Genomic DNA, 12,667 nt, shown 5'->3' on the forward strand with positions numbered 1-12,667 from the left:
CTTGCTTTGTTAGTGGAAAAAATGGGTAAAATGGAAAATTAGGCAAATTCTCAAATTTCATCCCCATTTGCCAATAACTCTTGTGCAACACCTAAAGGGTTGACGAAGTTTGTAAAATCAGTTTTGAATACCTTGAGGGGTGTAGTTTATAGAATGGGGTCATTTTTGGGTGGTTTCAATTATGTAAGCCTCACAAAGTGACTTCAGACCTGAACTGGTCCTTAAAAAATGGGTTTTGGAAATTTTCCGAAAAATGCTTCTAAACTTCTAAGCCTTGTAGCGTCCCCAAAAAATTTAATGTAATTCCCAAAATGATCCAAATATGAAGTAGACATATGGGGAATGTAAAGTCATCACAATTTTTGGGAGTATTACTATGTATTACAGGAGTAGAGAAACTGAAACTTTGAAATTTGCTAATCTTTCCAAATTTTGGGTAAATTAGGTATTTTTTTGTGCAAAAAAATATATATTTTTTTACGCAAATTTTTTTTTATTTTTTTACTTAATTTTACCAGTACAATATGGGACGAAAAAATAATCTCAGAACGGCCTGGACAAGTAAAAGTGTTTTAAAGTTATTCACACATAAACTGACACTGGTCAGATTTGCAAAAAATAGCCTGGTCCTTAAGGTGAAAAATGGCTTGGTCCTGAAAGGGTTAAGTGTTCAGTTCTTCAGTTTTCAAGATCTATGCTTACTCACAGTCATTGGGACTGAAACTATGACCACCTAATAATCCAAGATGGAAGAAGAAAGACAGACGGTACTCACCAATAATATTTGCATCTTTATTTGTAGGTGAAAACAAGATAGGTGCAGGCACAGCACAGTCAGAAGGCTATAGCCATTTCACACTCTTTAAAAGTACCCTTTTTCCCCCGCTTTATAAGACACACTGGACTATAACACGCACCCCAAGTTTAAACAACAGAAAATTGAAGAGAATGTGGTTTAATTGTGTTTTACTCAGGGGTCATTGTCAATAAGTTTAGGGTGTAGCATGTGTGTGTAAGGGGGAGGGGAACAGTTTTGGTCAGCTCCTGTTACCCTTAGTGTGTCATCTGCTGACAATCATAATAATAAGCAATGGTGCACATGTTCACTTCATTTAAAGTACCTATCCAAATAAATGTGTCTCCTGTCATTGCTTTGTTGTGTCCTGCCATGCTTTTTGTTCTGCTAGACTATTTTTAATTATTTTTCTGTGACACACACAGTTCAGGTACGTGTGCAGCTCTTCAATATACGCACAGCATTGCCATAAACAGATACAGCTTTGCTACACACACAGCTCTGCTACACACACATACAGCTATGCTACATCCATATAGCTCTTCTACACTCATACAGCTATGCTACACCCATACAGTTCTGTTACACACATATAAACATATACAATATTTCTAGACATATATACATACATACACACACACTTATCATCTAATATATAAAGCTGAGTGTATGTGTGTATGTACGCTAAAGGAATCGGCACCGTCACGTTTACAATCATGAAATTTGGCACACAGGTAAATCAGGTGTCCAGGGGACTTTTTAGACCTCAGCTCTCTAGCACGTACGGTTCCTGAGATATTCCCCAAAAAATGCATTAGCCAATAGAAGTCAGGTCACATGACCCTTATCAGCCAATAGAAGCTCGCATTCCCTTAGTCTCCACATACACACAGTTTTACACCAGATTTCAATAACAATCCATTTTTCTTCAGTGCTGTAGGTCAGCTTTAAAGGGGCAGGGCACTATGGATGACACTGTTAAGGGAGCGAGTGCTGTAGAGGTCACAGTTAGGCTACTTTCACACTCATGTTTTGGATGGACCCGTCATGGATCTGCAAAAACTGATCCGTTACAATAATACAACTGGATGCATCCGTCATGAACGGATCCGTTTGTATTATCTGTAACATTGCCAAGATGGATCAGTCATGAACTCCATTGAAATTCAATGGGAGATGGATCCTGTTTCTATTGTGCCAGATTGTGTCAGAGAAAACGGATCCGTCCTGGAATACAATGTAAGTCAATGGGGACAGATCCTTTTTCTCTGACACAATCTGACACAATAGAAAAAGGATCCCTCTCCCATTGACTTTCAATGAAGTTCATGATGGATCCATCTTGGCTATGTTACGTTTCGTCCAGCAGACAGCAAAATGCTGGAAACTGATCGGAGGCAAACTGATGCATTCTGAGTGGATTGTTTTCCATTCAGAATGCATTAGGGCAAAACTGATCCATTTTGGGCCACTTGCGAGAGCCCATGATGGATCTCACAAACGGAAAGCTAAAATGCAAGTGTTAAAGTAGCCTAAGGGGGCAGGTAGGGTGGCCTCAAAAGACACACCTAAAAACCCTGCCCCAGGTCCTGTTAATCCACCCCCCTGACCCGGTTAGGCCACAACCCCTCCCACTCCGCAGCCAACGGGGATTCTAAAAATGAAGGTAAAAATCAACTTCTGTCAGCTGCAGGGGTGGGAGGGTGACTTTCTCCCTGCAGCTCATGCTCACACAATACAGTGCTGCTGTCTAAGAGTGAGCTGTTCAAAAGGACATCCCTTTGTCTGTCCACGCCCTGCCCCGGACAGAGGACAGGGAGTATAAAAGCCAGACTGTCCTGCCTAAAACTGGACCTCTGGCCACCCTAGGGGCAGGCTGCTATGGAGGTCACAGTTAAGGGGACAGTCCGCTATGGAGGTCAGTGTTAAAGTGCGGGTTTTGTGGAAATCACTGTTAAGGAGACGGGGTACTGTAGAGTAGTGTTGAGGACGAATATTCGAAAATCTAATTATTATCTCGAATATCGCCACTTCGAGAATTTGCGAATATATTGAATATAGTGCTATATATTCGTTATATCGAATATTCGTCATTTTTTCCATCTGAAAACATGATTTCTCCCTGCTTCTTGCTTGTGGGCCAATGAGTATATTCTAAAATATGAATATATAGCACTATATTTTTGGCATCTCTTTCACTTAGTGCATATGCTTTATGAGTGTATGAGTCCCACTACCTTAACTATTGTACCACAATGTGAATGAGGCCCTCCTTTATGTGATATACAGGTTGTATCGGAATGCCTCTTGCTTGTAATGTTTGGCAGCACTTGCACTTTATTTGCAAGTAAATATACAGAAAAGAATGTTTTCGAACAATTTTTCCTCTAAAATCGATTTTATCTTCTGTTTTGTGCGTATTATTGTCAGTCTGTAAAAGTGGTGTACTACCCGGACAACATCGTTCCCAGCAGCGACCTGGGAGTCCAAGATGCATCCAGACATCCTCCCCATGCTGTTCCTGAACCATTTCAGTGGTGTTTCCATCAATTATGGACCTTTTCCTGTGAACCAGACACCCTCCCCTCTTTAGAGCAGGGGGTGCCTTCCATTGTGCACTTTGGTGCTCGATCAACACTAGTTAGGACATTTTGTTAACTGAAACCACAACATTTTGCACCTCATTTGCGTGTTGCAACCATTTTGCACCTCATCTTCAGCTCACTCCAAGTGAGCCCTGTTAAGCACAATAAAACATGTAAAGAATATCAGTAATTTGTATGTCGATATGCACCCCATTCTCCCGCTATTCACCCACAAACCAACCCTGGAATGCATAATGAGTTCTTCAATTGATTCTAAAAATGGCCTCTCAATGCATCACATGACTGGTTTGCAGGAGCACAGTGGGGTAATGAGACACAGTATGTATCACCAAATTACTGATTTTGAGTCAGGTTTCCTGTGCATGTATTACTGTACTTATTGGGGGTTTGCCAGAGGGGACAGACTACCTGGGCAATCCACTTTAACCCCTTAGAAGCCCTCCTAATGTATTATGTTCATTCACTTGCTTCAAATCGGTTACACAAACGACATTTACCAAAGATGCATGTAATAATACATGGTGTCATAAATAAAAAGGCCAACCCTAATTGGTACATTAGGACAAGTAGCCATCACGGCTCCCAAGAAGTCACCCAACAGTGACTGCAGCGTCTATTGTTTATGTGACAAAACCGTGTGGTTTAAATTGCCATTTATTTCGACGAGATGATCCTTTGGCGTTCTTCTTCATTATCTGACTGTACATTGTGTTTTTCTTTCTTTCTTTCCATTATTTTATTTGGCCTTGGCCTCTAGGAGCACAGTGGAAGTGGCATCCATTCACAGAGCTGACAATGCACTCTTTTTATCTCATACAAATATCACCATCTCATTTTTTCTTCACACATAAAATGTCTGTCAAATGAGTAAACAGAATAATAACCTGGAAGAAAGCACAGGTTGCAAGCAGTCATCATGGGAGATTAGAATCTGGCCACAAGTCATAAGCCATTGATGTATTGTTCAGCACTGTAAGAGAACTTCATAACATTTCTCATGATACAGTATATCAGGCTATACAGGGAGCACTGTCTTTGTGGCCTTAGAGCTTCACAAGGTATTTCTAAGATACTGTTCACAAATATATTAGTAGTAAATCAATTAAAGGGGTTTTCAGAGATTTTAATACTGATGACCTGTCCTCTAGATAGGTCATCAGTATCTGATTGGTGGGGGTCCGATACCCGGGACTCCAGCTGATCAGCTGTTTGAGAGGGCACCGGTGCCGTGGCCTTCTCTCAGCTTACCAAGCACAGCGCCGTACATCGCATAGCGACTGTGCTTGGTATAGCGCTCAGCCCCATTCAAGTGAATAGAGACCATAAAAAAATAGGTCATGTCCTATTTCTGTCCGTTTTCACGGCCAAACAGACCACATTGAAATAAATAGAACCTGTTTAACGGCCATTTAGACAGGAGTGCACTTAACGGCTGTTAAAAAACGGACAGATGGACAGAAAACAGATGCAAAAATGGTTTAAAAATGGCCAGACACACTGAATGTGTATGAATGTATGAATGTAGCCTAAGATCCAGAACAGACAGTTATTTAGCCCTAATACTACATTTACCACGCTGTTCATTTGAAAATGTCTTGCCAGAGAAGGCTTCCCCTAGCAAAGCCAGCTGTTTGCTGAGGCTCTGTGAGATGGGCTCTGTGAGCTGATTGCCAGTCTGGCTTTAATATGAAAGAGATTGTCTCTCATGAGACAACCTCTTTAAAGCTACTAGGCCAAAGCCTATGAATCATCACCCCCATGCCTATGGATCAATGTATCACTCGCACCTATAAGCAATGGGAACATATCCTAGCGATATGCCCCCATTGTCTATGATGAGACAACCCCTTTAACTTTTACAGACTTCTGAATGGCAAATTTTCCCACATATTCCGTAATGCACCCACTGCTTCTAATATTGCTGAATAAATGATGGGGTTCGGTCACTGAAAAATCTATGAAAGCATGAAGATGAACCATCTAGGAGCCATATTAATTATTGCCCAGCCTACTCAGTGCAGCCCACTGGCCCACAGGGGGAGTAGGCGTGGTAGCTCGAGCTGGAGAGGAAGGGAATGGTGACAATGGTTAATTCCTCTCCCCAGCTCTCCTTGGGGCTCTGCATGTTCATGGGGGGGGGGGGGGAGGTGCACCATTTCTCCCCTTAGGGCACACCCTGGACTTTCTGGGGCCCCTGTCTGGTCCTGGACTTTCTGGTGGTGTCTGGGGTGCCCTTGATGTTAGGTAGATGGCAAGAAGGCAAGATGGCAGGGGCAGGGGCCATAAGATGAACGGTGGAGACAATGACCAGGCCCGTTTGGTTTTCATAAATAAAGTTTCTTTATTTAGTAGATATAGGAGTTGCAGTACATTTAGCAATAAAAAGGCACAGTTCTGAGGTATCTCATAGAGTAGGCTTTTCCCCATAACCATGTATAGGCAGCAGCAATGATGGTAGTAGTCATCCCTGAGTCTCACTCTAAGTACACTTTGCAGTATTCCCACAGACATGCAATTCCGTTCTCATTGACACTTTCTGCAATGACCAGGCTGCGTGTTACAGATCTAGATCCGGATGACCAGTCCGTCTCAAAGAGTGGTGGGTTATGGAAGCAATTAACCCCTTCCACAGCAGTTTTTTGCTGTAAACATGCATTACCCTATTGTATTTCCAACATGGCTTTGATGGCTTACACCATCTGTATGAATTTCAGGCTTTCTTTCTCTCAGGCGTAATATCTAAGTTTAGTTGTTTTTCTCCGGCAGCTCTTCCAGTCTCAGGGATGAAGGTTCCCGGGACTAGGTTTCTCTTTGGGTATGCTTTGCAGGAATTCACAGCCACCAGGACTGCTGGTGTTAACTATTTACTGCCCATAAACAACCATTAAGGATAAATGGTGCATAAAGCAATTCAAATTTTTACAATGAACCTTAACTGTTTAGCATAGGGTTAACTCTTTAGCAGTGATCTCAGATGACTTAAACTCTTTTTGTAGTGAGCCTCAGAAATGGATACAACTATGGAACCGATCAATGCAATTTGTAGCAACTTAATGGCCTGACATTACTGGCCTTTGTTTTATTTTAGGCAGAAATGCTTTGAACTGTACGTTGTATATTTGCATTGTTGGTGAGATAGTCCCCTAGTGATTTCAATTATGTTTGCAGAACATAAGACTGTCAGGACACAAGTGCTGAATGTCTCAGGCACACCAAGTTGATGCCTTGCCTACGGGATGTCATTATTATAATAACGCTTCATTTCTTGAGGCTGTACTTTGATAAGAGACATTCCCAGAGAACAGCATAGGTCCCTGGCTGATGGTGTTTATTGAACAGACTCCAGGTTTACAGTGTAGACCATGAATCACATAGAGGCTGGATTTGAGGGATGTAGAAAATGTACCATGCGTTCTCTGCATTCATAATGTCATCTTCTTGCTGTTGACATAATGATGTCTAGACATTAGGTTCAGTATGAAGTTTGATGACAGTTGATATGGGATGTTGGCTACTCAAAGTACCATACAGAATAGTCCAGCATTGGCAATCTGGCATTTGGTGCCTATAGGTTATATTACACTAATACAGCAATTGTACATATTCCAGGAACGTGCGTTGTACTCTTGTCTTTATAACTTTTCATTTTTTCATTTCTTTATTTTCTAATAGCAATTAATTACTTTGTTCCAATATCTTCATTTTTACAACCCATTAGACTCATCTTTGTGTTGTCTATTTCAACACTCAATATAATCATAGCTAGCAAACATATCAAAAAGACATATATCGATATCTGTGATATATGTTTTTAAATACAGTAAAAGGAAAACTCCAGAATTCAAATCTATATTACCAGGAATGTGTCAAATATGACCTACTGTTTAAAAGACGTTTTTATGTTAAACCAGCTGAACGATCCGACTTTGCATGGGTATATTTCATCTATTTCATTTAATGTTTGTGTGTGTTGTTAAAAGATATCGACATTATCCACTATAAAAGTGACCTCTACAGCACCCTGCCCCCTTAACAGCGACCTCCACAGACCCCCTTAACACTGACCCACCCCTACAGTGCCCCGTCTCTTTAAAATGGGACCTTCACAGCAGCCCTCCCCTTAACTTTGATCTTCACAGCAGCTGGCCCCTTTAACAGTGAGTTCCACAGCACCCCACCCCGTGGACAGTGACCTCCACAGGGGCCCATCCCCTTGACAGTGACCTCTACAGCACTTGCTCCTTAACACTGACCATAGGTTACAGTCCCCTTAACTGAACTCCACCATTCCCGGCTCCCTTAACAGAGACCTCTGCAGTGACTGCCCCTTTAACAGTGACGGACACAGTCCCCCGCTCCCTTAACAGTGACCACCAATGTACCCCGCTCCCTTAACAGTGACCTCACATTACCCCGCTGCCCCTTTAATAGTGGCCTCCACAGCACCCTGCCCCTTAACACTGACCTCCATAGCAGACCATCCCCTTTACTGTGACTTCTACCGTTCCCTGCCCCCTTAACAGATACCTTTGCAGTGCTCACCTGTTTAACATCGACCTCCACAGCATCCCGCCCCTTTAACAGTGACCTCCACAGTGGCCTGCCCCTTTAACAGTGACCTCCACAGCAGCCGCCCCTTTATTAGTGACCTCCACAGTATCCTGTCTCCTTAACAGTGATATCCACAACACCCCGCCCCCTTAACAGTGGCCTCTACATCAATTTGCCCCTTAACACTGACCTCCATAGCGGACCATCCCCTTAACTGTGACCTCCACAGCAGCTTGCCCTAGGGTGCCAGAGGTCCAGTTTTAGCTTTCATACTCCCTGTCCCCCATCTGGCACAGGGCCCGGATGGACACAGGGATGTCCTTTTGAACAGCTCACTCTCAGACAGCAGCACTGTGCTGTCTGAGCGTGAGCTGCAGGGAGAAAGTCACCCTCCCTCCCATCCCTGCAGCTGACAGAAGTTGATTTTTACCTTCATTGTTTCAATCCCCGTCGGCTGAGGAGTGGGAGGGTGTGTGTCCTTACCGGGTCGGGGGTGTGGCTTAGTGGGACCTGGGGGTGGGGTTTTTAAGCCCGTCTTTTGAGGGTGGCCTGAATGGTCACCCTACCTGCCCCCTTTACTGTGACCTCCACAGCACTCCGCTCCCTTAACAGTGTCATCCACAGCGCCCTGCCCCTTTAAAGCTGACCAAAGCAGTGAAAACAAATGGATGAGTTGTTATAGAAACCTGGTGTACAACAGATTTTAAAACTCAGATTTCACTGAACAGACTGATAAGTGCTCTTAATCTCTAACATGAAATAGTTTAATCTACACCCTTCCCCCACACACAGTCTCTTTGTTTTGTGTAATGTGACACCTTAATGAAAAGCTCCACTTTCATGTATTACTATAGTTGATTTTTTTCAGTGAGTGCAGAGATTCTGAACAAATTCACACTAGTATAGGCACTGCTTCCTCTAAGCTGTGTGGACTTCCTGAGATACTCCTTTGTTGTTAGGCAGAGCACTCCTTAAATCCTATACCTATTACAGCACCCCGTTCATTTTCATTAGACCGCTGCAATCAAATGGGGTAGATTTATCAAACTGGTGTAAAGTAATACTGCCCCAAAGCAACCAATTAGAAAGGTGGAATCTGATTGGTTGCAGCCAGTTTGATAAATCTCCCCCAATGGCCTCAGAAGTCAGGTGTGCATGAATGGTATTTGACGGTTGAGGCAAAGCACTCCTTAAACACTATGGGGGAGATTTATCGAAACCGGTGTAAAGGAAAACTAACTTAGTTGCCCACAGCAACCAATCAGATTCTACCTTTTATTTCCAAAGTAGCTCTGAAAAATGGAATCTGATTGGATGCTATGCAGAACTAAGTCAGCTTTTCTTTTTGCCAGCTTTGATAAATCTCCCCCTATACAGGGAGTGCAGAATTATTAGGCAAATGAGTATTTTGACCACATCATCCTCTTTATGCATGTTGTCTTACTCCAAGCTGTATAGGCTCGAAAGCCTACTACCAATTAAGCATATTACGTGATGTGCATCTCTGTAATGAGAAGGGGTGTGGTCTAATGACATCAACACCCTATATCAGGTGTGCATAATTATTAGGCAACTTCCTTTCCTTTGGCAAAATGGGTCAAAAGAAGGACTTGACAGGCTCAGAAAAGTCAAAAATAGTGAGATAACTTGCAGAGGGATGCAGCACTCTTAAAATGACAAAGCTTCTGAAGCGTGATCATCGAACAATCAAGCGTTTCATTCAAAATAGTCAACAGGGTCGCAAGAAGCGTGTGGAAAAACCAAGGCGCAAAATAACTGCCCATGAACTGAGAAAAGTCAAGCGTGCAGCTGCCAAGATGCCACTTGCCACTAGTTTGGCCATATTTCAGAGCTGCAACATCACTGGAGTGCCCAAAAGCACAAGGTGTGCAATACTCAGAGACATGGCCAAGGTAAGAAAGGCTGAAAGACGACCACCACTGAACAAGACACACAAGCTGAAACGTCAAGACTGGGCCAAGAAATATCTCAAGACTGATTTTTCTAAGGTTTTATGGACTGATGAAATGAGAGTGAGTCTTGATGGGCCAGATAGATGGGCCCGTGGCTGGATGGGTAAAGGGCAGAGAGCTCCAGTCCGACTCAGACGCCAGCAAGGTGGAGGTGGAGTACTGGTTTGGGCTGGTATCATCAAAGATGAGCTTGTGGGGCCTTTTTGGGTTGAGGATGGAGTCAAGCTCAACTCCCAGTCCTACTGCCAGTTTCTGGAAGACACCTTCTTCAAGCAGTGGTACAGGAAGAAGTCTGCATCCTTCAAGAAAAACATGATTTTCATGCAGGACAATGCTCCATCACACGCATCCAAGTACTCCACAGTGTGGCTGGCAAGAAAGGGTATAAAAGAAGAAAATCTAATGACATGGCCTCCTTGTTCACCTGATCTGAACCCCATTGAGAACCTGTGGTCCATCATCAAATGTGAGATTTACAAGGAGGGAAAACAGTACACCTCTCTGAACAGTGTCTGGGAGGCTGTGGTTGCTGCTGCACGCAATGTTGATGGTGAACAGATCAAAACACTGACAGAATCCATGGATGGCAGGCTTTTGAGTGTCCTTGCAAAGAAAGGTGGCTATATTGGTCACTGATTTGTTTTTGAATGTCAGAAATGTATATTTGTGAATGTTGAGATGTTATATTGGTTTCACTGGTAAAAATAAATAATTGAAATGGGTATATATTTGTTTTTTGTTAAGTTGCCTAATAATTATGCACAGTAATAGTCACCTGCACACACAGATATCCCCCTAAAATAGCTAAAACTAAAAACAAACTAAAAACTACTTCCAAAAATATTCAGCTTTGATATTAATGAGTTTTTTGGGTTCACTGAGAACATGGTTGTTGTTCAATAATAAAATTAATCCTCAAAAATACAACTAATTCTGCACTGCCTGTACATATCACAGCATCCAGAAGTGATGACATTTCATTCATTTTCATCTGACTGCTACAGTCAATGGCCTCAGCAGTCAAGTGTGTATAAGCGGTATGTGACCGTTGAGACCAGAATTTATTGCGAATATCAGCACTTAGCAACATCCCTAGCAACCAATAGGAGAGTTGCCTATAGGAGTATTGTTGATTGCAAATTTTCGTAACACAAATTTTATCGCAAATTTTCCCATTGCCGATTTTCGCAATCAAGAAAATAATGAAGAGATCACGAATTCTCGAAATCGCAAATAAATGATGAATATTCCCCCAAATATTCACAAAATATTGCGAATTAGAATATTGCCCCTGCCGCTCATCACTGCTGATAACGAACTGGAAGTCTTCATTCCCATGGTGGCACTGGAGGGGTCAGACTTAAACAGTTTGTTTACAGCTTCATTTTAAAATATCTGGAACTTCACTGTAAAACACTGTCAAATGTTACAAAATGTATTTTGTATGAGGTTGTTAAAAATGTATTCATCCATTTCTTAGTTATATCTGGATCCAGAAAAGCTAAATAGATTACTGATACATCAACTCCTTTAGATGACTTTGTATAAGTCCTTTGGGCTTCAGACACCTGAGTGACAACTTCATGGCAATTTGACATCTAGAGGATTTTTCCCCTCATAGATGGTCCTTTGATCCTGTTTCTATGACTTATTTTTAACAGGATGTCTTACAACTGGATGGTGGGAGTCCGTCGCACCACTTTTACTGTCACCTGGAGTCCCACAGCTGTTACCTGTTCACAGAGCAGCTGGGACGCTTCGCTCTGGTGGGAGAGTCCCTCAGCATGTCAGCCACAAAGCGCCTAAAGCTGCTGCTCTTTGCCCCCACCTCCTGCACAAGTCTGGAGTACAGTTTGCGAGTCTACTGCATCCCTGACACACAAGATGCCATGAAGGTGAGTGAGAGGAGAAAGCCACACATAAACCACAGCTATTAAAGCCCGGATGTGGTTCACTGACTGTAATGACAGGAGACTGTTGATTATGGAGCACATAAAACATGATGTAATACTATAATTCATTACTTGCTTCATTGAGGGAGATGGCCTATGTAAGTGCTCAGGAGAATTATGTGAGAATTGTAGGATTTAGGAAGCAAAGTCAAACTATTGGCCTTATTAAAAGAGTTCTAAAACTTAGCAACTACATTGTCCAGACTCCAACATACTGAATCCAAATTTATACCGTAACTTATACAGAAGATAAAGAGAAAAAATAATTATGGAGACATAATTTAGCCAATTAATACATTCTATAGGCTGTATTGTAATATGGGTATGGGTATGTGTATGTGTTTTTTTTTATTGTATTCTGGGTATGCTGCCATGTTTCCACATTATCATTCTGTAATAATTGTTGTGGGCAGCCTAAAATAGGCTATAAAGGGGTTGTGCAGTGGCTTAATATTGATGACCTATCCTCAGGATAGGACATGAATATCAGACTGAAGGGAGCCCGACTCCTTGCGCCCTGCCTATCAGCTTGTTGACAAGTATCCCAAAAATTATAGACAGAGCAATTTTTTTCACAGACGCTAATTTTCACAGATTGTCCAGCAATTTCTGGACAGTTGGGGACCCTGATTTCAGGCATGAAATGTGACTTTTAAATGCTTTAATATATTTAGAAGCAGAACATATCATGTGATAGAGGGGAAAAATGGCGTACATGCTTATGACACTTAGATACTTTGAGCCAGTGGTGCCTGGCTCAGGGGAAAGGGGTGTGGATTCATAGGAAAA

General features: G+C 42.3%; 1 protein-coding gene across 1 annotated transcript in view; it reads left to right on the top strand.

The window, feature by feature from the left end:
- Positions 1-12,667, top strand: part of UNC5A (unc-5 netrin receptor A) — a 554,915-nt gene that overhangs the window by 501,754 nt on the left and 40,494 nt on the right. Inside the window, 1 exon segment of the mRNA XM_044277435.1 lies at positions 11,588-11,821. Coding sequence (XP_044133370.1) covers positions 11,588-11,821 — 234 coding nt within the window.

Source organism: Bufo gargarizans, chromosome 2 (genome assembly GCF_014858855.1).
Source record: "Bufo gargarizans isolate SCDJY-AF-19 chromosome 2, ASM1485885v1, whole genome shotgun sequence".
In the NCBI taxonomy this organism is placed as follows: Eukaryota; Metazoa; Chordata; class Amphibia; order Anura; family Bufonidae; genus Bufo; species Bufo gargarizans.